Source organism: Candidozyma pseudohaemuli (assembly GCF_003013735.1).
Source record: "Candidozyma pseudohaemuli strain B12108 chromosome Unknown scaffold00002, whole genome shotgun sequence".
Classification (NCBI taxonomy): domain Eukaryota; kingdom Fungi; phylum Ascomycota; class Pichiomycetes; order Serinales; family Metschnikowiaceae; genus Candidozyma; species Candidozyma pseudohaemuli.
This window is the reverse complement of record NW_020194436.1, coordinates 484,508-508,190: the sequence shown is the minus strand read 5'-3', so window position 1 is coordinate 508,190 and position 23,683 is coordinate 484,508. Positions and strand designations below refer to the sequence as shown.

At 46.8% G+C, this 23,683-nt stretch overlaps 10 protein-coding genes and 1 non-coding gene across 11 annotated transcripts; 7 read left to right on the top strand and 4 right to left on the bottom strand.

Annotated features, from left to right (window-relative positions):
• Positions 1-312: 312 nt before the first annotated feature.
• RPS9B (40S ribosomal protein uS4) lies at positions 313-1,382 on the top strand (the record flags this gene model as incomplete). Its single annotated transcript, XM_024857000.1, has 2 exons — positions 313-325; positions 820-1,382. The coding sequence occupies 2 exons, from the start codon at positions 313-315 to the stop codon at positions 1,380-1,382; spliced, it is 576 nt and encodes a 191-aa protein (XP_024714880.1).
• A 430-nt stretch (positions 1,383-1,812) lies between these two features.
• Positions 1,813-4,891, top strand: C7M61_001597 (uncharacterized protein; the record flags this gene model as incomplete). The annotated part of the gene is made up of 2 exons (XM_024856999.1): positions 1,813-3,796; positions 4,029-4,891. 2 exons carry the CDS (start codon positions 1,813-1,815, stop codon positions 4,889-4,891), a joined length of 2,847 nt encoding a protein of 948 aa, XP_024714879.1.
• A 150-nt stretch (positions 4,892-5,041) lies between these two features.
• On the bottom strand, positions 5,042-7,188 carry C7M61_001596 (uncharacterized protein; the record flags this gene model as incomplete). Its single annotated transcript, XM_024856998.1, has 2 exons — positions 5,042-5,091; positions 5,124-7,188. The coding sequence occupies 2 exons, from the start codon at positions 7,186-7,188 to the stop codon at positions 5,042-5,044; spliced, it is 2,115 nt and encodes a 704-aa protein (XP_024714878.1).
• Positions 7,189-8,025: 837 nt separating this feature from the next.
• C7M61_001595 (uncharacterized protein) lies at positions 8,026-8,652 on the top strand (the record flags this gene model as incomplete). Its single annotated transcript, XM_024856997.1, has 1 exon — positions 8,026-8,652. One exon carries the CDS (start codon positions 8,026-8,028, stop codon positions 8,650-8,652), a length of 627 nt encoding a protein of 208 aa, XP_024714877.1.
• Positions 8,653-8,695: 43 nt separating this feature from the next.
• C7M61_001594 (rhomboid protease) lies at positions 8,696-9,610 on the bottom strand (the record flags this gene model as incomplete). Its single annotated transcript, XM_024856996.1, has 1 exon — positions 8,696-9,610. The coding sequence occupies one exon, from the start codon at positions 9,608-9,610 to the stop codon at positions 8,696-8,698; it is 915 nt and encodes a 304-aa protein (XP_024714876.1).
• A 712-nt stretch (positions 9,611-10,322) lies between these two features.
• Positions 10,323-10,646, top strand: RPP1B (ribosomal protein P1 beta; the record flags this gene model as incomplete). Its single annotated transcript, XM_024856995.1, has 1 exon — positions 10,323-10,646. The coding sequence occupies one exon, from the start codon at positions 10,323-10,325 to the stop codon at positions 10,644-10,646; it is 324 nt and encodes a 107-aa protein (XP_024714875.1).
• Positions 10,647-12,684: 2,038 nt separating this feature from the next.
• On the top strand, positions 12,685-13,407 carry C7M61_001592 (uncharacterized protein; the record flags this gene model as incomplete). The annotated part of the gene is made up of 1 exon (XM_024856994.1): positions 12,685-13,407. The coding sequence occupies one exon, from the start codon at positions 12,685-12,687 to the stop codon at positions 13,405-13,407; it is 723 nt and encodes a 240-aa protein (XP_024714874.1).
• A 1,884-nt stretch (positions 13,408-15,291) lies between these two features.
• C7M61_001591 (uncharacterized protein) lies at positions 15,292-15,879 on the bottom strand (the record flags this gene model as incomplete). The annotated part of the gene is made up of 1 exon (XM_024856993.1): positions 15,292-15,879. The coding sequence occupies one exon, from the start codon at positions 15,877-15,879 to the stop codon at positions 15,292-15,294; it is 588 nt and encodes a 195-aa protein (XP_024714873.1).
• A 1,824-nt stretch (positions 15,880-17,703) lies between these two features.
• On the top strand, positions 17,704-17,775 carry C7M61_001590. Its single transcript has one exon. It is a non-coding gene; the product is annotated as a tRNA-Thr (tRNA).
• Positions 17,776-18,058: 283 nt separating this feature from the next.
• On the top strand, positions 18,059-20,653 carry C7M61_001589 (dynamin-related GTPase; the record flags this gene model as incomplete). The annotated part of the gene is made up of 1 exon (XM_024856992.1): positions 18,059-20,653. The coding sequence occupies one exon, from the start codon at positions 18,059-18,061 to the stop codon at positions 20,651-20,653; it is 2,595 nt and encodes an 864-aa protein (XP_024714872.1).
• Positions 20,654-20,725: 72 nt separating this feature from the next.
• Positions 20,726-23,290, bottom strand: NAN1 (Nan1p; the record flags this gene model as incomplete). The annotated part of the gene is made up of 1 exon (XM_024856991.1): positions 20,726-23,290. One exon carries the CDS (start codon positions 23,288-23,290, stop codon positions 20,726-20,728), a length of 2,565 nt encoding a protein of 854 aa, XP_024714871.1.
• Between the last annotated feature and the right edge of the window lie 393 nt (positions 23,291-23,683).

Sequence of the window (23,683 nt, the reverse complement as noted above, 5' to 3'; positions counted from 1 at the left end):
CACAACATTCTAAACAGATCACACTTGGATTGGGCGGTAGATCCTCAAATGGCACGCAAATGATAATACACGCTAATGCGTGATGTTGCAAAACTGCTGATCGAAGTGTTTAAAAGCAGATCAGAACTCTACCGGCGCTTTTATTTGAAAGTATTCGTCAAAAATAACGAAGGAGCATGGGTTGCCCGTCCAACCTACAAGCACTGATTGAACATTTGTGGATCACCTCACATATTAGAGAATATCATTTAAGCGCCTTTCAACAATTGAGCAGAAATCCGCACCATTATCCGATTTGAAAAGTCCTCAACGATGGTTCTTCCCAGTATGAGACAGCCATAATCAGGTTGATTAGGTCTGAAATTAACGCGCAACAGAGTTAATGAGGGTCTGCGGCAGGAGAACTGGCAGGTCCATCGAGGATTTGGCGTGCACACGACTAACGAATTTTTTTCAAATTTTTTTCGCACTATAAGTTAAGAGGATTTCCCTTGGAAAATTCTTTTTTTCTTTTCTTCATCTCAGAACTAAGTCAACATGCCTCGTATGTTTTAACCATCCACAAGAAGAAATTAATATTTCTTATCAAATAGACAGCACTCGGTGCCGTCTATGAGGTTTCGGGTCCTCTACAATCAACCTTGGAGATTCGTCTCCCGTAACTGAACCCCCGACACTTCAGTTACACTCACAGACCAGCAGCTATTTGGTGCCGTGTTTGAACACCCCTACTGTTCAGGTATCCATTTACCACTATGCTTTCTGTTAGGAAGATTGTAGAGCCCGGCAAATTTTGCCAACGCTTTAACTAACACCCAGGTGCCCCAAGAACTTACTCCAAGGTTTACTCTGTGCCAAAGCAGCCATACGAGTCTGCTCGTTTGGACGCTGAATTGAAGTTGGCTGGTGAGTACGGTCTCAAGAACAAGAGAGAGATCTACAGAATTGGTTTCCAGTTGTCTAAGATCAGAAGAGCCGCTCGTGACCTTTTGACCAGAGATGACAAGGATGAGAAGAGATTGTTCGAGGGTAACGCCTTGATCAGAAGATTGGTGAGAGTCGGTGTCTTGCCAGAGGACAAGATGAAGTTGGATTACGTCTTGGCCTTGAGACCAGAGGACTTCTTGGAGAGAAGATTGCAGACCCAGGTTTTCAAGCTCGGTCTTGCCAGATCTATCCACCACGCTAGAGTCTTGATTACCCAGAGACACATTGCTGTTGGTAAGCAGATTGTCAACGTCCCATCTTTCATGGTGAGATTGGACTCCCAGAAGCACATTGACTTCGCTCCTAACTCTCCTTACGGCGGTGGCAGACCTGGTAGAGTGAAGAGAAGAAACCAGAACAAGAACGCTGAGGGTGCCGAGGAGGACGAAGAGTAAGCTTTTCGCTCGCATTAATCTAGTGTAATTATAGTTGGTTAAACTTTTCCAAAAAAAAGAACGGTTGGGTAGTTGAGGCCTCGGCCAGCAGTAGCAGTAGACATCTGGATATCTCTGTTTTGAGGAGTCGCCATCAGGCACGGCAGAATGTGGCTCTTGGTCCTTGCATTACAATATGAGCTTAAGGAAAGATTAATTCCAGGCAGAGTATCGATAGAAGTCTTATGAAAGTTTCTCGACTAGACTTGAAGTTCGAGTAATATGGCTGGGTACAAAAAGAAAAGAGCAATAATGCGGTTTTGAGTTTTTTAAAATAGTTCCATTGTTACTATTTCAAGGCAAGCTATCAGGGTGTTCCAAGTGCAGTCGGTCCAAATATTGATACTCCAGCGCGAACAGTTGTACTAACCGGTGATCCTTAGAGCATATAATGTCAGAGCCAACTCAACTACAGCATAATGCCTTTCAAAGTGCTCTCCAAACATGGAAGGAGATAGATTTACCTTCTTTGCAGAATAAGCTTGACGAGCAAGGCATTGAACTCAAATCAGAGCAGAAGGCCTCGCTAACAAGCAGAAAGAACCTTGCGTCTAAGACGAAGGACTTCAAAAAGCTTGAGGATGCAGAGAAGCTCAATGAGATCAAACATCTTCTAAAGATGTATCAGAATGAGATCGACAATATGAACACGAAGCAAAAGAAAGTGGAGGCATTCTTCTTCGGCTTCTACAGATTGATTGCAGAGGCTCCTGATCCCAAACCTCTTCTAGAGCTTTGCCAGGACGCTGTGGTCAATCTGAATGAGTTGGCCGACATGAAACAGCAAATAGCCCAGCGTGATGAAGAACTAGCCAAGAAAGCTGACTACGAGGTGTTGAAGCAGCGTCTTTTACGAAACGAGCAAGAGCTGGCTGCACTTCTAAGCAGCAAACTCAAGGCCAAAGAAGACGAACTCCAATCCTTGATCCAGGAGAAGGAATCCAATTGGGCTAACAAAGAGAAGCAGCACCAAGAACAGATTGCATCATACAAGCTCACCATCGAGGAGCTCAAGACATCAATGGAAGTCACACAACTTCAATTGAACTCACAAAATAAACTGTTCGACAGAGGTGAAGATGGAGGATCCCAAGATACAGCTTCCACGCTAGTAGAATTGGACATGGCCAATCGTGACGCGGAAATGTGGAAAAAGAGGGTCTTCGACTTGGAGAAAAGAAACGAGGGCTTACGTCAAGAATTGTCCGTAGCGTTGAATGATTCAGCTAGTGCAGCAATTAAAGCGGATTTCCAAAAGACAGTCGCTGATTTGGAAAGTGAGAATGCACTTTTAATGGCAGATTTGAACCAGGCCAAGAAGAGGATCAATACTGTCACTGACGAGAATTCCGCCAAGGTCCAGCTGCTCACGAGAGATGTGCAACATGCATCAGAGGAAATTAAGCATCTCAAGGCCAAGCTAGAGAAAACCAGCGATTATGATGAAGTCAAACACGAACTTCACTTATTGCGTCAAATCGAGTTTGGAGAGAACTCCTTAGAGGAGGCCGATGACGAACAACCAAAGCAGATCGATTCCCTATTGATCGAAAGGAATAAGTCATTGACCACTGAACTTGCGAATTTGAGATCCCAACATGATGGTCTTGTCTCGCAAATCCAGGAGCTACAAGGTGAATTAGAACAAAACAGAGAGGAGTCAGAGAGACTTGGCATGCTCAATTCGAAGTTGGAGAATGATTTGGCGGATATGAGGGACTCATCAACTCCTCAATTCAACGACACGGCAAGCATGATTTCCGGAATATCGAGAATGACCAAGAACACAACAAGGCAACCATCTGGTGGTATGGCTCACCAGGCAGGAGAAGATAGTTCAATTCTTCCAATCATCACCAAGCAAAGAGATCGGTTTAGGGACAAAAATAAGGAATTAGAGGACGATCTCAAGCGCCAAACCAGTTTGCTAAATGAGTTGAAGAGGCAAAATAGAGCCTTGAAGAGTGATAATGAGGATCTCTATGAGAAATCAAGATATATGGCTCTGCTCAAGAAGGAGAACGAGGGTGCCGCTGCAACTTCAAACCGCCGCTTTTTCACTCCCAAACCAAACGCATCTCTAGACCTTGAGCAAAACGCATATCAGACAGAATACGAGTCTAGGCTTCACCCAATTGAGCGGTTCAGGATGCGAGAACAGGAGCGCATCAGCTCAAGGCTCTCGCCTTTTGAGCGTATCTTCATTTCTGTGACGAGATCCATTTTGGCCACCAGAACGACAAGAATGCTATTCTTGGCTTATTGTGTCTTCCTTCATTTCCTTGTTATGTTCACGACCATACATTCTATGTCTATCAGTACCAAAATGATACCAGAAGTTGGCCTCAACCAAAGCACAGGAGGTTCCGCCGACAGTAGCGTGGGGGGAATTGCCTACGAAGGATGACGCAATTTATGAGTAAATGACGGTTAATGAAAGATTGTATAGCTATTTAAAGTATCTCGTCCAATAATTGCGGCTAGCTCTTGTGTGGCTTTATCGCAGTGCGCATATCGGTTATTAAAACGGAGAGGATATTCCTCAATTTTCTTCAATAAACATGTCTTTTCCTGTTAATATTTTCCAATACCAACCAAACTTGCCAGCAATTGAGTATCAATCCGAAAGCAAACCCGAGAACTTCCTCGTCTTTATCGGCGGTTTGGGTGATGGTCTCCTTTGCACCAAGTACATACCCCAGATAGCGGAGCTTTTCAACAAGGAATTGGGCGGAAAATGGGGCGTTGTCGAGACTTTGATAAAATCGTCTTACATTGGCTGCGGAACGGGCAGCTTGGGACGTGACGTACGTGAGTTGGCTCAATTGGTCAAGTACCTTAGATCCAATAGAGGTACTCCACAGTCCAAGATAGTGCTCATGGGCCATTCTACTGGATGCCAGGACACAATTGAATATCTCTCCAAATTCGCATACCAAGATGACTTTGAGAGTATTTTCAAGTTGGACGGCGGAATTTTGCAGGCCCCTGTGTCAGATACCGAGGCCTCTGAATACTTCCACAAGGACTCAAATATAAAGGAGGTCCTTAAGCAGGCCAAGGAGCTCATTGACGCAGGAAAAGGCGAGGAGTTGCTTCCTGAAGAGGCCAGGAAATTGTCTTTCGGTGTCCCGGTCTCTGCCTACAGATTTTATTCCTTGAATGCGAGAAGAACAGACGACGACTACTTCTCGTCATATCTTAATGAGGATGACTACAAAAACACTTTCGCAAAGGTTGCTCTGCCTTTGCTTGTTCTTGTCGGAGAGAAAGACGAGTTCATTCCGCCATATATTGATCGTAAAGCCTTATTGGAAGACTGGAAGAAGGTCACATCGGAGACCGTATGGAGTGAATTCAGCAAGGTCGTCAAGGGTGCTGACCACAAGGGCGGAGGTCCATTGTCCGACGAGGGAGCTTCTGAAGATATCGCCAAAACGGTTGTTGAGTTTATCAAGAAGAACTTTTAAGGATCATCCTCAAATCTGAGCGCTTGGGCACGCGAGAGAAGCTCTTCGCAATACTTCTCAACACTGATATCCTCAGTTGTGATTGACTTGGACCTTCTCTCAAAATGCCACCATTTTGATTTAGTTTTCGCCCCATCTTCTATGATGTTGTTAGGTGGCAGGAGGCGAGACATAAGAAATCTTGCTTGGGAATGTCCTTTCTGAGTTAAGGTAATTCTAGGAACAAAAGAACGCTGTTGCAAAATCTCATCATTGATGATGTCAATAAACTTATTCACTTGCTCATTCTTCCGCTCGTAGACTATATCGTCATTGTCCGAGCTATGAAGCTTTAGTCTGTTTTTATCGCTATGCAAATAAAGAATGATTGTTTGAAACGAATCTAAGATGAAACATGAACCATCCTTTGCTTTGAGAACCGACGTTGTTTCCAAAGGCTTTTCTATTCTTTGGCCCTCAATAACCTCGTAGAGTCTCGGTTGAATCATGATGCAAGCCTCCTCCGTGGAGAGGCCCATAAAAATATGATGGAAATACGCCGTCTCATCTGGTGAACTGTTAAAAATGGAGACTAGTTGAGGATTTTTTCTCAAGTAATATGCAAAAATTGGTAGTTTTTTAAAGTTCTCATCGATAGAATAAAGCGCTTTGAGCTTTTCAAAAGGGTTATTGGAGGCAGACGCCTCTTCTTTCATGACCCCAAAAAATTTCGTGAGCTTCATGAGCGTAACATCCATAAGCTCGATGACCTCCTCAAATGATTCAAATCCCAAGGTGGTATCGATCTTACTAATCAAAAGCCTCGTGAGGATCGTGATCCACGTTTCTGGGTTAAAGTTTGCGAGTAGAGCTTTCTGTCTGGCACTTTCGTTGATCTTGTGTAGAATCTTGTCTTCTTTCCCAGAGCCTGATGCAAAGATACTCATCGTCGTGGGCTTCTGAAGTGTCGTTGTTCGTATAACTCTGCGCTCAAGCTTCGAGTCCCAGTAGTCTAGCTGGAACTGAACGAAAACATTTTTGGCTTTTGTCCTTGTGATGTAAGATGGATCAACTTCGAAGAGAACACATCCCACATGGTCCCTTAGATCTCCGAGATACCATCTGTTGGTGAAGTGCCGCTTTTTCATCAGGGATTCAAACCCAGAGATTGTATCGGAGATGCGCTCATGATGAAATTGCATGAGATGGGAAGATTGGAACGATGACTGGTAAGGCGTTCCATAACAAAGGGTGTACGATACCTTGAGGCCTGGCGAGGTTTGTACTGTAAGAATGCAATCCTGCGATGAAATAGTGTCACTGACGGCCTCAAGCTTGTTTTTAAATGATTGTCTAGTGAACGAATCGCTAAAAATGACTATTCCACTTGTACCCGAAGACAATGAACACATTTCGTATAGTCCAACTTGATCAAGGGAGCCAAAATATAGATCAAAAGTGAATTTTGAAGCTGTCGGCTTGACACTATAGTTTGTAAGAGAGCCACCAGAAGTGAAAGCTGCAGTGTTCGCCTGATCAAAAGTGTAACCACATCCAACAAATGATATCGCTCTGTAAAATTTAGCAGCCTTAACAAAGTGTGGCGCCTTGAGATTTGCAATGTCATCGTGTGTTCTTATGCTTTCCGAGGGGTCCACCACTTTTCCTGGGCCTATGGTACATGGGCCAGATGAGAAGAGCTTTATCTTTCCCAAAAGCAGAGTGGAACTGGCGCAATTGAGAAAGCTCGATGCAACGAAAAGTGCTAGGCCGGAGGCACGCTCTGGTTTGAATGATCTGGTTAGCTCAGGCTTGAGCTGCTCGATGTCTTCCAAAATGTCCGTAGGATTCTTAAAAAAGCCTGACTGGAGAAGTTTCAGACCCTTTAGGATGTTAGTGTTTGATGAATCTGCAATTCTCAGAAGGATCTTGGCGATTGCAGGTTTGTCACCTAGTATACTCGAAAAATCGTAGCCAGGAGGAAAATCATTGATGGTGAAGATGACATCTTTTTCCCCGTGAAGTGTGACATCCTTCGAAAATGTGAGTAGTCCCACCGATGCGAGCGACGGAAGACGGGAGATCGACTCTCGAAGACGGTCCTTCAATGCCGAGAATTCCTCAGGGCATTCGATATGCTGATACAAGTCAACGATATAAAGAAAAGCAGGGCCCCTCGTATCGATAGGCAGCGAGATGTCGCTTGGGAGCACATAGTCTATTGACTCTTCCTTTGGGACATCTTTTGTCTGGGAACTTGCACACTGAGCATCTTCTGGCAAAGGGAACTTCTTCTGGCAAAATGGACACCATATCATCTTGTTGGTGGGATCAAGGACTGAATACTTGCTGACGAATGCCCCACATAGTAGGCATTTAGTGGGAAAGGCATGGTAGGTGGGGACCTCTGTATTCGTTTTTCGGAATAAGCAACCTAGTGGTGTCAGCAATCGGACCAGTTCCATCGTTGTCGATGGAAACATGTCCCAATTGAAACTGCACTCCATGTTGTGGTGGATAGCTTGGGAGAATCTAGCGGTGGTTTGTGGGGAGGATTGAGATAAGTAGATATGAACGCGGAAATCACCGAAGTGAAGGAGTCAGCCTATGCTTCGGAAACGGAGCGAGGGGGTAGATTATTCAATCTGATTTCGAAGCCCCACAATTTTTGAGCTTTATTGGCTCACTACTCATCTTTCGATTTTTATATTTGACCGGTCGTCTTGACATTGTTCGGAATGGTTGACATTTTGCAGCCAAATTAGCTTCATGCTAGCGCGGAATCAGGTCTTTCGGAGGTTACACACCTTAACAAAAGGGTCAACAAATTGAAAATGAGTAACTTTGCGGCCCATATTGGGAATTCATATTGATTATAAAAAGACAGGATGACCTATATTCGATTCGAAGTGAAGCATGTATTGTTCAGGTCTGGTACAGGGTGCTGCAGATCAACAAATAAAGCTTCACTATCATCCAAAGTGGACTGAGGTATCTTATTTGAAACCTGATCGGCATATATGGGCCCCTTATTGTCAGATTTATCGTTATACATAATGTTGCAAGTCACGTGGCAAGTCATGTGATATTATCAGCTCGATGAGATGGCGCATCGATTTTGCAAGACGAGGTCAGATTCACAACCAGTATTTCAAATGGGAGCTAAACAGAAAGAGGCTATCAAAAGGAGAAATAAGGCAAATCTCTCGAGGACTGCTGAAAGCGAGGTTTACTCTGACAAGCAAGCTAAAAACCTTCTAGCAAATCAGCCTAAGTTAACGCCGAAGTCCAAAGTCAAGAAGCCTAGTAAACAGGCTGTTAAGAAGCGTGACGCCAAAATAAGGCTTTATGGTGCCAGAAATGGAAAAGAATACAGAGAAGAAGAATTGAATATCCCTAATCTCAATAGGGCTATCGTTCCAGGAGTCAAGGCCAAGAAGGGAAAGAAGGGAAAGAAGTTCGTGGATGATCACGACAGTCTAATGTTGAACCGTTTGGTGAAGTCCATTAATGACAAGCATGATCAAGTGAATGAGTCTAAGTTGGAGAAAGCAAAGAGATTGGAGGAGCTTCGTGAATTGAAGAGAGCCGAGATTGAAAGAAAGGAACAGGAGAAGGCCAACAAAATAAATGATAAAAAGGCAGAAATCAAGAATAAGGCTAATGTCGCAAGAGCAGCTAGGCGAAAGAGTGCTAGAGCTGCAAAGCGGTCCGAAGAAGACGGTGTTGACGAGACTGAGGCTCCTGCAAAGAAAAAGAAGAAGTCTGTCTCATTTGCATAAAATTTCGTGTATACTATTTACAATATCAACGATCAATCCGTGACTAAAAGTAGATGGAGCGTTGGCGTCTTCTCTTTGCAATGTCTTTCTTTGCTTTCCAACCGTAGTAGATACCGATTAAACTGCCGCCAATATGTGCTGCGTAATCGAAATGAATTTTGGTGAAGAATCCAGCAGCATTCAAGACGATGGAGCCCAAGAAAGCATACCAAGCTCCACCTGGAATGGGAAGGAAAAAGAAGGCAACGCTAGCGTTTGGGAATAGATATGAGAAGACACCAAGGAGGCCAAAAATACCACCGGATGCACCCAAGGAGCCACTGACACCTTGTCTAGCGATAGTTCTGAATGCAAGCGAAGTGAATGAAGATGCAACAATGGACCCAAGGTAAGCTGTCAAGAAGCCGGCTGGTCCAAGAACGACAGCAAGTGAGGAGCCAAATGACTGAAGACAGAACATGTTGAAAAACAAGTGGGTGAAGTTCTGGTGTGAAAAGCCCGAGCCTATTATAGACCACACTGATGAAAATCGATCGTTCACAAGAAGACCGTACTTTCTCAAGATGAGAGAGAACCGGGGCAATTGCCATGCAAAGAAGACGCCTGTGTTGAGACCGATAATGGCGTATACTATGGCTTGAGGATTGCGTTTGAGCCATGTAGACTTATTGATGGTGAAGTCTAGAATTGGAGGAGCAGCAAGGAGGAAAGCTCCAGTGAAAATGGCAGGTTTTGTCAAAGAGTCCCAATGGATTCTCTGGAACCGACCCGCAAGACCAGGTCTCTGCCAGTACAGTCTCTTGAACTGACTGAAGGCGTTGTGGAATTGTCTATTTTTGAACCATGAAGATGGCGATGGGATCCTCGAGTGAAAAGAACGGCGGTAACCGACTCCTAGGTTCAGAGTAAAGGCTCCCCTGTTGCCTATGGTGAATACTGTGGGAGAAAGCCTAAACATTATATATGTGAACGCTACTGTTGCGAGCAGATAACTAGATAGCGGTGTGCGATACACGACCTGCCATGTTTGACATCTTCATAGATAAGGATGTGGGACATCGCAGAGGCGTTAACATTCAGGATTTGAAAAGATTTCGAAGTTGAATAACTGAGTTGATTTTGGCATCAGTAAGGTGTCACAATGAGTTTCGCATGGATGAGATGAAGACCTCACAGCAATGAAGTGGCGCCTACTTCCTCTCTGAATAGGAATCACACAAGCGCCACAAACCATCTTGATTAGTCATTGGCGACATCATCCCTTATTGAGGATGATTTTTCGTATCCCAAAGATCCCCGCTTCTCTTCCCATCTTGCAAGAACCCAATTGTCATACCGAAGTCAGTGACTCATCTTCCGTGGACTCCTAATCCCCTATTTCCACTGTCATAAGCATCAAAATACTTGCGGCTGGCTTTGCAGGAGACGGGTCTAGCCATATTCAATGTCTTAGCTGCAGCTTACTTATCTGCTTACAAAGCGGTCCATGCGTCACCTAAAACGTCTTCTCTCCGACGCAGGCTTCATGCAAGGCTGACTGATTCAGCCGCGCGTACAACAGGAGGGCTACGGCCCTAGGACGGAAGCACCCGCACGTGACCAAAAGTCGCACCCACCCCCACTATGTTGATGTTGAAAAAATTTAGCTACACCTTTAACTTACACATATAATGTCTGCTGAAGCTTCCGTTTCGTACGCCGCCCTTATCTTGGCCGACGCTGGTGTTGAGATCTCCGCCGACAACTTGTTGGCCGTCACCAAGGCCGCTGGTGCCTCCGTTGACAACGTCTGGGCCGACATCTTCTCCAAGGCTTTGGAGGGTAAGGACTTGAAGGAGTTGCTCTTCTCCATGGCCGCTGCTGCTCCAGCTGGTGGTGCCGCTGCTGGTGGTGCCGCTGCTGCCGGTGGTGCTACCGAGGCTGCCGCTGAGGAGAAGGAGGAAGAGGCTGCTGAGGAGTCTGATGATGACATGGGCTTCGGTTTGTTCGATTAAACGGGCCGTCCAATATCCATACTGTTAATACATCACGCATAGAACAGAGTGTAGTGTGAGGGGAAATTACTGAATTGTAGAGTGAAGGCCGATGACGTGTGGTTGATTCGGCTTGCCGGCTTCGGTCGACGAGCCACGATTTGAGCAAGCTGAAACTTTAATTTAAGTTACGCGGGCCTAGACAAGAACCAAGCAATACTTGGCAAACCCTTTGGTTGTGGAGAAAAGAAAGAACCATGTGTTGATGCATTGAGCAATCTCCAACAACAATATCTCGAACACCTTGGATTGACCTCGACTTGTGGCTGTGTAGGGAGTGCTTCTGTCTTGACAAATAAGCCGTAGGGATCCGCCTCGTACACGCGTTGGCGTAATCAGCCCTGCAATGGGAAACTCCACATAAGAAACCTTGCTTGAGGCGAGATGGTTGATCTAAACAGCAATCGAGCATGTGGAGCTCTACGTCATAAAGAAAAAAAGCTATTTATGGCACCGGCGGGGTCTCCGTGGCGGTCAAGTGCCTCGAGCCAGATATTCAACGAAGGTTTTGTGGGCGTCTGAACTTGAGGCGCATGAGCCTCTTGACGTATGTCTGGAAGCAAAGGTTCATTGCGTAAGTTCTCTCGCTGAGCAAGTGAGAGAGGGTAGGCTGGAGAGGGCTGGGAAGGGCTCTGAAGAGTAGTTGGAGTGTTGAAGAAAAGGTGCAGCTTGCAAGTACTAAAAGCGGTAGATCTAAAAAAATAGTAGATCTTTACGAAACAGGTAAATGCCATTTTGGGTGAGTAGGACAGGGTCTCACTAGCCTCATGCGAGCAACGTCATAGAGCCCCAACGGTCGCTACGCGGCTAAAAAAAATGTGGCTGGAATCTAGATTGCACCCTGGCAGAGAGGACAAAAACAATCCCAACAGATGCAAGCGGCGATCATTCTAGGCCTACGAATTGCCTTGATAACGTCAAAAAACGGGAAATATAGAAACCCCAACTCACAGCGCCTCTTCGGTAGGCTGGCTGCAAGTTCCGGTGGAGGCGGTCGCGGAGCTACGAATATTCCGGGGAAACCGCGAACTGTAGATGCGACGGATCCTGACGGAAAATTGGCAGAAACTATATTGTCGGAACGTGGGGAAGCCGAACAAGATGGTGGAATTGTTTCAAATCCACCCGATTTCACCCTTCCGTAGGCCGGTAGATGACTTGCCTCTTTCTTTTCTGTTGTTGTCTTTGCACCACTTCCCACCTGGATAGGGGCCCAGAGCATGCGATGGTTGCGAAAACCCAGGCGGACCGCCCGTTCTCCGAAGACCTGATGCAGCCAAAAAGCATAACCTGATTCTTAACCGGTCGGCCCAGCAAAGCGACGTATCGGTTGCAGCTTTAGCGCCGTCTGTAGAAGCAGCTTTTTTTTTTTTTTTTTTTTTTTTTTTTTTTTGCTTTTACGGTGGTGGTATCGGCGCGATGCCCAGCCGAGGCCCAGCGCCGAGCCTTCTCGGCAGCCAAGAAGCCCAAGAGCCCAGAGTTGTGCGTGCGATGAAATCATCGCCGAGGCTACGGGGACGAGAAACACCAGGCCGAGGCGTAGTAGGCTGGAACAAATTGGTGCCTTTTGTGGCGGCATCAGGCAGATATGGGCCGTGTGCTCCGTGGGTGCAACTCGGTGAATATGCCCGGCCGGACGTGCCGCCGAGCCCAGGCCGCGCCTGGAGAGAGTAGGGAAAATGGCGCTTTCTCGGAGACTTAATTTTCGGCGGAGAAGTTTGGGATTTTTTTTGGACTCCCTGGCTCCGGCCGGCCAGCCGAAAGGGATATTTGCCACTCAAAATTGGTCGGTATGATTCATTAAGCCTCTTTCGGGGATGCTTTTCTGCTGACTCACTTGGACGGTTATCCGCCTGCGCAGAAACCCGCTGTGCGTCGCTATGCATTGTGCTGTCGGAGCGCTTTGTCATCCGGCTGTTTGCAGCCAAGTCTATATAAGAGCGCCCAGATCCCCAGACTTTTAGACATTATCGACAAAAGATATCCTCCCAGCTCCACCATGTCTTTTGCTGAACTGTATGTGCTCGCCTCCAAGGTGCGCTCCAAGCTTACGCGGCAGGCCGCCAACCCAAAGGCCTCTCTCCGCTCCCTCGTTCTCCAGGCCAACATGTTGGACAACTTGATGGACCACATTGCCGTTGAGTCTGAGAAGAGGAAAGCTGCTACACCTGCAAAGGTTTCCTTCGCTTTGCCCGAGAAGCCACAGGCCCAATTCGTGGGCCCTTCCGTCACCGAGTACGAGATTGACTACGACTCTGCTTCGGATGACGATGACGACTACGACTTCGACGACTACACTGAGAACACACACACCGTCTACTACCTGTCCGACTCTGAGTCTGATTCGGATTCCGACGACTACTACTACCTGTCCGACGAGGAGGAGGAGGAGGACTTGTCCCCTTCCCTGCTGTACAGACACTTGCCAACCATCGACCTTTCCGACATGCATCTCCACCGCAGCCTTCTGGTGATCGAGGAGGAGACCGAAGAGATGCCCGAGTTGGCCAGATCGAGCCTGACGTCCGACTCCGACTCTGAAATCGAGGATGTTGCCCACGCTGCTGGTGTCAGCGTGGCTGACGAGGAGCACATTGTCAAGGCCCCACCCAAGGCCCCAACCGCAACCCAGATTGATCCAGACGTTTCTGCAGTGACTCATCCACATATCGCCCGCCACCTGAGACATAACGCTGTGTACCTGATGGAACACGTTTTCTAGACTTACGATATACCCCAGCATAGGCACGACGATACGACAGCATGATTCACTTCTTATTTATTACGATTTACGACAGGAACGAATATACATTCTCATAGACTTTGACCCAAGCTTGTAGATATTGAAGCTTCACAAGACCAAGCCGGACTGTAGAGAAATGCGTGAATTAGCTGTATCGGACCGAGGGTGCGAATGTGAATTCGGCTGCGAACCCCAGACACTGGAAACCCCGGATTTCGTATATCGCAGTTGAGCCACTTACCAGCAGAAACATTGTTTGACCGACCATGACCGACCCCCTAAGCGCCCTAACTAAAAATCGGCTAAAAAGAAAAAAAAGTATTATTGCTGGTATTGCTCTAAAATCTGGGGACGTTTACCCTTTAGGCAGTAGCGCCGGTCGCTGCAGGGTGTCAAAGCGGCCGCGGTATGGGCCGAGCTGGTTCTGCTTCGGCTCAACCTCAAACACCGAACCAAGCTACATAGTCGGCGAAATTTCGGGAGTTTACCTGTTACCGGAAGCTACTTGAGGCGATGCACTGTGGATTCAGCCGGGCCGGAGTTGAAGGGCGTCCGTGTGCGTTTGGCTTTACTTCTGTCTACTTTTTAGCCGTACCGCATCGAGCCCACTTTCTTATTCTATTTTGCTCAAAATCCCGGATAGTGTTGCTGGGGTGAGGCATTTAGGGCAGATCATGTAACTGGGCCGGATGCCACAGTGGGTATCCTCACCTCGACGTTGTTTCGGTCCCTATTGTCTGCCTTGGCAAAACTCCTATCTGCAACCGGTCCAAAACCTGGGCGGTACCGAAACCCCTATCGATAATTACCCAAAAAAGCGGGCGATGGACTTGGCGAGTAAAACTAATCGCCCGCCGCATACAAACGATGCTTTTCGGAACATGCTTGGAGATTGCATTGTACAACGTTGTAGTGTTTTAGGTTAGGAACCAGCTGATATCCGGGGCTAGGCTGACGTCACTTCAGTCCAAACTTTAATTGAGCAGAGTAGGAATCACTACAGAGGGAAGTTCGGGAAAGCATGGGGATCACCTGGTGACTCTGAGTGGACTTTGAGTGAATTTTCCTTTTTTCTTTTTTTCCGAGACAAACTTTTCGTCTCACGCGATGAGCCTGAGACACGATCTGGTGGGTGTCTGTTTCCCGCGAACATTCCGCCAGGGTACCACTTGACATGACACCGGTCCACCAGGACCCTGCTGAAAAAGTCGGTTGCTTGCGCAATTTGGCTTCCATTGTACCACTTACATCCATTCAAGAAAAACGGTTAATCAGGGCTGAGCCGGAAAATTAGACGGGGGGTTGCTCTGCTGGATCAAAGGGAGAACGTGCATCAGTCATCGAGGTACCACCAACTTGCTCCTAGCCATGTGCAGTAGACACACCTGGGACCCTTCTTTTTACGTCTCGTCTAACGGGTTTTGGTCAGTTTCAAGGAGATGAGCAAATGTAGAATTTCAGATGTTTTTTGAAGCGGAGTTTGTAGTTCTGCTGTAGAGTCGTCATGCCGGCTATTCTTCTAGCTGCACAAGGCTGTCATAATCAATGGCTGCGAAACAGAAATACAGACAATCTGCTCCCCCCATCTTACAATCTTATGCTGCTACCGTGACGACACAAAATCCAGATTCAAAGACGGCTTTGTCGTCGCCTCCTATTTCTCAAATCGGGTTGCTGTTGGGCGGTAATCCACGCTTCGCCGCGAGATAAGAAGAGCAACAAGCAAGGGAGTAAACACCCTTGACAACAATTTACGTCAGAGCGCGACAAGGGGCTGAAGATTACGAAGCTGCTACTGCGAGTTTCTCCCAATTAATCTTGTTAACCTATAATAAATAATGCTAGTGGAATATGCTTGTGGTCTCATTTGAGCGAGGGGATCATGCCGTAAACAAAGAGCCATGCTAGAATCGCCCACACACCGACCTTGATGATACGAAAGAGCTCGATCCACACCTCGGCCACAGCCTGTTTATGATAAACAGCCCTGTAGTCGGTGCAGTCCGGAACCACTCTGGTGACCTTGCGCAAACGAACCTCAGGACGCCTCTTCTCCTGGAGCTCGTTGAACTGCGAGCGATACAACAACTCTCGGGGCCTGCCCTCGGCGGCCTTTGCCACCTCCACAGCCGTCACCTGGACGGCCGCTTTCTCTGAGTATGCTTCTTCCTTCTCGCCCACACACTCCGTGTACAGTGGGGGGTCGGCTCGTAGTTCGACAGCGTCCTTGACGTCTGTGTTGGGCTGCAGAAGCTCTTTGACGTCCAAGTCTAGTTTGGGTTGGACGATGGGGTCTTTGTTGTCCTGGATCGTGGATTCTTTATGGTCAACGTGCTCCGTGTGATGCCATTCAACTTTCTCGGGCACGACAAGCGCTGCCGACCGGCGGCGGGCCCTTCTCTTCCGGCGGGATGCGCCCAAGCGTCTGGCGTAGCTTAGGACGACTTTCATGAGGTGCTGTTGTGAAGTGGTGGTGAAACCAAAAATGCGTGAATAGTTGAGAATGTGATGGGCGAGGTGATCAATATATATGGCGGACGGGGAATTCTTCGCAGCGCTAAATGTAAGAGAAGCAGGCCTGTAGGCATTGCGCTTCCTGCAGCCCTGAGGGAAAATCGCCTGCGAAAGGCCTGAAACTGCAGTGAAACAGATGAGCATGTTCGCTTCCATTTGAATATTTTTTTGCTTTTTCCTCACGGGTTCTGCGGCTGCTTATCGTATCGTTGGCCGAATCATCAAACTTTTCATGACTCCCCCGCGATCCAAACACATTGGGTCCTGCCAAGCCCATGTCGAGCTTCCACAATGCGATAAGCTGAAAAGGCTGACAGCGGTCAGGCTGGGCATCCCTGAGGATCTCGCCATATTGTGCCCTTACTCGCTTCTCTCTAATTCTTGCATCCCCAGCCACTCCTACTTACCAAATTATCCCTGCTAGACCACCCTCAGCCTCAGGAGCTCGGGCCGATGCATCGTGGGCTATCTGATGGTTATGATGTTAAGATGTGGGGTACGTGCGGCCGGAACACCGGAGGGCCTGTGAGACCTCGAGAGTAGTAGCGAAGAGAAAGGATCGGTGAGGCGTGAAAAATTTTTTTTTTGTTCCGAAACCAATGTTTCTGAAAATGATGCTTTTTGTTGTTTTTTTTACACGGGTCCAGCAAGACCGGCTCGAGCTGCCAGAGCCCCTGCTGTGGTTAGCCGTGGTGCCGCTGGGACAGCCCCGTTTTTTTGTGTGAAGCGCAAAAGAGCCCCACGAGGATTAGACAGGAGCCTCGGAGACTGCGCTGGTTGCAAAAAGTGGAAATCAACAAAATCGCTCAATTTGTCATCATGAGTCTGTAAAAGCTCCTAAGTAAGAGACTTTTTTCTCCAACTCGCTTCTGCCTCGGCCGGGTGGGTACCCCTCGGGGGAGCACATGAAGAAGGCTGACTCAGTCTCGCATGCTGGGTGGTTGGCGGCAGGATGGACCTGTCTTCGACACAATTTTTTTCACAATGGCTGCGAAAGTTCGGCCAACTCTCGAGGTAGTGCCTGAGATGTCACAAAAGGACACCCGCCTTTGCAGCAATTACGGAAGGTTGTTGACGATACGCAGTGAAATTCGGCTGTGTTTTGATAACCATTTGGTTAAACGCAAAGAAACGAGCAAGTGAGTCATTTTAGAATGCGCTTCGATAGTATGGGGCTTATCGGTGAGAGGTTGCGAAAAAAAAAGAGCGTGTGTGGTTATGCGGTGACGTCAAGTGGACTGAATGGGTATGTGTCAACAAAAAGGGGGGCTTGCACCTGATGTCTGGCGGCTACACATTTGGAAAGGTTTGCAGTCATTGACAAGTTTTGTTTTGGTCATGGACGAGACGATTCAATGATTGGAGTTTGGGATTATTAGGGTAGAGTTCAGTGAAGCATGCTAGGGATGCGAAACTCAATCAGAATGGCCCTTGTCAATCAGAAGTTAAAAGACGATCATTTCAATGGAGACTGCTAGCTCATTTGTTTCAGTGAATTATTCTCATAGAGTGATAGTGCAATGGCTGTGGCGGAGAGGATGGCAAGCTTACTTTATTTAAATTCCTCGACTGAAAGATTCTCTTGAGACAGATTTTCGTTTTACGGGCAGATGCATAAGTTCCAGTTTTGAAAAACTCACCTTTGATGGCCAAAATTGCTGCAAAGTGCACTGCGCTGGGGAATTGAGTAAGATGCCTGCATCCAAGACCATCATCGTCTCTCAAAACATATATCAGTTTCGCGAGAGTACCCTGCATTTTGCCTCCTTAGCTTAGTGGTAGAGCGTTGCACTTGTAATGCAAAGGTCGCTAGTTCAATTCTGGCAGGGGGCAGAAGTGTTCTCTTTTTATCACTTTAAACGAGCCTCTTTCATCTAATGCGACTATTCTCTCGAAAAGTTCTATTCCGTGCTTTCCTAGCTTGCTCGGAGGCAAAGCACCTGCACATCATATCAGTAACTCCATACTTCGCGGCCCCCAAAAACATCAAACCACTCCTACTACTGACCACAGCAAATACGCTTAATTCACATTTTGAATGTTTCGGGCGGGGCTACTTCTGCGGCATCACCTACGGTCGTTTAGATCCGTGCAGCCAAAGATGTTTTTGCATCTAATGAACAGATCGCCCTTCATACGCTCCACACATACTCATCTTGCTAAGCCAAACCTAGTATTTCGAAGAAACATTGGCTTCATTAAGGTCATCGCCCGTGCCACGAAAATACCAGCCTATATCGGCGGCACCATGGCCGCTGGGGGTACCTACGTTGCATACAAAGTTGAGCAAGCTCAGCAATATACCACAGACAGATTCACTGCTTTCAAAGATTTCACCAGTGACCTTTTTGATAAGACCGGTGATGCCTTCAAGGGGCTTGGCGGCGATAAAGGGTCAGGGTCCGAAGGTGGAGGTAGTGGAGGAGACGGTGGCTCAGATGCAGCTGCGGTAGGTGCCACAGCAGCCGCTGTTGGATTATCCACTGATGAAGAAGATACCGCTGCGGAAGATGAAGAAGTCGAGGAAGATGAGGAAACCCTCATTGACCAGGATGACGACGAGCCTCTAGATCTCGAGAATGATGAAACGACTGATGACATGCTTAATTTAACCAGACAAATGATCGAAATCAGAAACATACTCACAGCTGTGGACCCTCAATCCGAGACCCTTAAACTCCCGCTGATCGTTGTTGTGGGTTCTCAATCTAGCGGTAAGTCTTCCGTGTTGGAGGCTATCGTTGGCCAAGAGTTCTTGCCGAAAGGTAACAACATGGTCACTAGACGCCCCATCGAGCTCACCTTGATCAATTCTCCTGATTCAGCCAGTGAGACGGCTGAGTTTCCAGCTTTGAAGCTATTCAACCTCTCGGATTTCACTCAAGTCCAAAAGACTTTGTTTGACTTGAACATGGCTGTTCCTTCTACTGAGTGCATATCCAATGACCCCATTCAGATGACAATCAGGTCACCGAAAGTGCCAGACCTTTCGTTGGTCGATTTGCCGGGCTACATCCAGGTGGAAGCAGCTGATCAGCCGGTTGAACTCAAGCAGAAGATCAGAGCTCTCTGTAACCGGTACTTGGAGGCACCCAATATCATCTTGGCCATCTCTGCAGCAGATGTTGATTTAGCAAATTCGTCTGCTTTAAGAGCTGCAAAGATGGCTGACCCTATGGGCGAAAGAACTCTAGGTGTCATTACTAAGCTTGACTTGGTAGAGCCAGAGAAAGCCCGTGCGATTTTGCTTAATAGAAAGTACCCCTTGAGAATGGGTTACGTTGGCGTTATCACAAGAGCTCCCAACTCTGGCAAATCAGGATCCGGGTTGTTTAGTAGGAAAGTCATCAGTGGCTTTCAAGCCTACGTCGCTCAACAAAACTTTGAGTATCAATTCTTGAAGGAAAATAAAGAAGCATTCGTTGGTACAGTGACAGGATCGAGAAATCTCAAAAAGAAGCTTATGAAGGTTCTTGAAAAGTCTATGTCGGCTTCGTTAAGACCAACCCACCTCGCCATTCAACTGGAATTGGAGGAAACTGCTTACCAGTTTAAGGTCGAATTCAACGACCGCTCGCTTACTCCTCAAATGTACCTTGCGAACAACATTGATTTGTTGAAAGTCGCTATAAAGGAGCTCAGTCAAAAGTTCTCAAGAAACGAATTGAAGGCTCTTTTGAAGAATGAACTTGATCAGAAAGTCTTGGATCTCCTTGCTGAGAGATACTGGAACAAGCCCTTCGAATTAAAGGGCGCAGACGGTTATGCATCTGCTGAACCAGATTTAAGAGAACTCTCTCAACTTCTGTCTGTTGATGAGGAAAGCTACTGGCACAAAAAACTCGACTTGGCTACTAGCTCTTTGACTAAACTTGGTGTTGGAAGACTCTCGACAGCTATGTTGACGGAAGCCATTGTCACCGAAATCAACAACTTGGTTGATAAAACACAATTAGCTAATCATCCAATGGCGAGGAAGGCTGTCGAGGACGCAGCAAAGTCTGTGTTGAAGTCTAAGTACTATTCCACGGCCGATCAAGTCGAGAATTGTATCAAACCCTACAAATATGAGGTGGAGATTGAGGACAGAGAATGGAATTCAAGCAAAGAATCAGCCGTTGATCTCATAAAGGAAGAGCTCAGACAGTGTGATAATGTCTATGGGGCTCTACGAAAGCTGGTTGGTGGTCGCAAACTACAGCAAATTGTGACTTATTTGGAAAAGCTCAATGGTGAGAGACGGACCGAGATCGACGATAACAATGAGACGCTTGGTTTTTCTAAAACCTTGATCGAGAGGGGCAAGTACGCCATTTTCCTCAAGGAGAGAATGAAGCTCTTGAAGATGCGTTACTCTTTCATTAAAAACCTGAAGAAGTGCAAGGTTAAGGACAACAAATACCAATGCCCTGAGATTTTCATGGATGCTGTGTCTTCGAAATTAACATCCACTGCGATTTTGTTTTTGAATGTGGAGTTATTGAGTGACTTCTACTACAACTTTCCAAGAAAGCTAGATGAAGAGTTCTTCGGTAACTTGAGTCGTGAACAGATGGAGAGTTTTGCCAAAGAAGACCCCAAGATCAGAAAGCATATCGAACTACAAGAGAGGAAAGATCTTTTGGAAGAAGCCATGCGCAAGATCGAAGGCATCTTGGCTTTTCAAAGGCATAAGGTTGACGAGAAGCCACAGGGCAAGTGGTGGTCATAATCAATTGCCGCTTATAAATAGAATAATGTACATTTTGATGCAAAGATATATCTATAAACCGTTGGGTGATGCTCACTGCACCGCCCTCACAACACGCTCAAACAACGTGTCCAATGCCATACCGTCCACATTAGCAAAGACGGGCTCAATGGAAGGAAGATCAACAAGACGATGTGCCGTCCATTTGTCGGCATCTTGCTCTGGTTCCGTTTCTGCTGAAACAGCTGTATTTTCGACCGAACGGGTCTGTAATACATTGGCAGCGGCTTGGGCACTAACCAACAAGTTATGCATCTGTTCTGTGAGATCGTTAGTCGTTTCCAAGTCTCTTGTCACTGGGCTGATGGTTGCTGCACGAGATGCTGTATCAACAAACACGAACCCGGATGGCAGAGATGTAAGGGACACCACCAATTGCTTGTGAGCCGTTTCATGAATTGGGGTCAATTTTCCAGGCTGGAAAACCAAGATTTTGCTTCCAACACGAGCATTGCCGTTGGTTTGATTGACAGCCACGGCGATCAAGTTTCTTTGGACGTCCACTGCGATCAAGTTACGGACACCGTAATCAAGAAGCTTGGCTCCCAAATTGGTTTCATTGCCACCAACAAGATTGAACAGCAACACCTGTGTTGCCAGCGCAAGCACCAAATGAGTGTTCAACACTGCCAAGAACTCCACTGGGGCAGAGAGACGAGGAAGCGTAAAGTCGACAGGGTCAAGCAGCAGTGGGTCGTATGCATTTGTCTCAGTGTTGTGACTAACCACCAACAAAGAGGAGTCTGGAGACCAAGCAGCAGCAACTGGAGCAGAAACCAGAGCTGAAGGTGAAAGAGCACGGCGAAGCGTCCAGACAGTGGGGGCTTTAGTGGCAATAGTTTGTTTTCTGCTGGATTTGGGAGCTGCTGCTGGACGAGGACGCCAGAGACGAATACCGCCGTTTGTATCAACTGTAGCCACAACTTCAGCGTTTGGCAGGGCAACTATCGCACCGACTGGAAGGCCTGGGCCATGTGGATCAACGATTTTAGAGGCAAGATGCCAACGAGATTCTTCGCTCGACCAGGACCAGAATTTGAGTGCAAAAGCAGTATCATTTTTGGAAAGGAGATTGTCCAAGTCGGACTTTGGCATCAGGTCAAATGTGCACATCCACTTACCATTGTGGGTAAAGACAACCTTTTCAACTTGAGGGTCGGCAATTTTGAGCTCGCTTTTCACTCTACCAATATCGAGTTGTGGAGCAACATGCTGAATAAATGCTTGTTCGCCGCGAACAAGATCGAATGCTTGTATCGTCAGCCCATTAGGGAAGTAAAGGTGATTGGTCTGAGGGTTAATGATGGTCGAGGCACTAATGTCAGGTCTCAAAATGTCGAAAAGCTCGGGGTTTCTGTGGCGAGCAGGTTTTGCGGGCTCTTCATCCTCATTTCCACTATCCAAGTCACTGTCGTCCTCCAAAGCTGCCTTTTTCTTCTTGAGTTGCTGCCTTATTTTCTTTCTGGAACTTTCAAGCGACATCGACATTTGCGGTCTGCAAGGGGCCACTGCAAGGCGAGAAATAAGGTCAACAGCAGATATGACGAGAATTTCACTTTGATGTTCGGCAATAGCACCTGATCCAGTAGAAATCGGTGAAAGCATAATGTTGTACTGATCTTGACGATTAGGATCAATGGCGATTGCGGTGACTGCTCCACCGAGTCGAGGCAAGAACTGTGTTTTGCCCAGCTCAAGATTCCAGATTACCAAGACCTTTTCTGTACCTCCAGATATTAAGTAGCGCTGATCGGCTGAGAATGTAAGAGCTGTGGCTCCGTCGAAATGCCATTTGAAAGTACGCTGATTTCCTGAGTCGTTGCTATCTTTTCTATCCCTCTCCAGGGGGTACAAAAGGTAGATTGGACCAAATGATGAAGCCACAGCAACAAGTGCTTGATCACTAATGGCAATTCTCAGTGCTGGGGCACCTGTGTATGTCATGCTAAGCTTACCTTGTTCCAAGACTTCTTGAATAGAGGCAGAGCCGTTCTGCGATTCGCCTGTCTTTTTCAAAATGCTGATGCCAACTTTGAGATCGTAGACTGAAACGATATTTTTCTGTAATACTGCTAAGTGAGATGCACTTCTCGAAATGGCATACCGCGAGACATCCGTAAGACTGAGTATGACAGAGGCTTTGGCGGTCTCTTTATCCACCAGATATAGCGTGAACCTCTTGGGAGAATTGTCACTAGTATCACCAGTAAGCCCAGCGGCATAGTAATTCGTATCATCGATCAAGAATACATCTTGCAAATGTATATTTTCTGGAGTGATGTGCTGCTTCGCTACCACAGGATGAGCAACGTTTTCCTTCCAATTCACGTAAAGGACCTTTTGCTTGGACGTAAATATGATCACTTGCGAGTCATTTGTTTCATCCATGTGAGCTGCAATGGCATCGTGGATATCCAAATTCACAACCCTAACGCATTGCCTGGTAGCGTTGTAGTATACTCTGATCTGGTAAGAAAGAAGGACAACAGTGTGAGCGCCGTCTTTTGATACAACTGCAGGGAATGTAGACCCGTGTTTGAAGGACACGGGAGTACCTCCAGAAGATACCGTAACTCGCCAGGAACTAGGAAACTCCATTGGTGAGGTTGTTGGATTTGAACTCTTGGAATTTTTATGAGATGCCTGAGAAGAGGTGCGCGTGATATGAATCATGTGACTAAACTTGATACTCCCAACTCTGGAATAAGACAGAGTGATTTGAGGTTTTGAATGCTCTTAAGGGATTATTAAATAGCTCTTCCTTGATCAGACTTACTCAGAGATCCAATGTCCATCTCACTGGGCCCAAAGCACCCGAGATGCCTTTGGTATAGTCCACACCCGTACACCTTCAACATCTCTGGTACACAGAAAAAATCTCATAATTGACCATCTCGAATTCTCATCAAAGAGATCGTTTTCATAAACAACAGCGATGATCATTCCTATCCGCTGTTTCTCTTGTGGCAAAGTTGTTGGTGACAAGTGGGA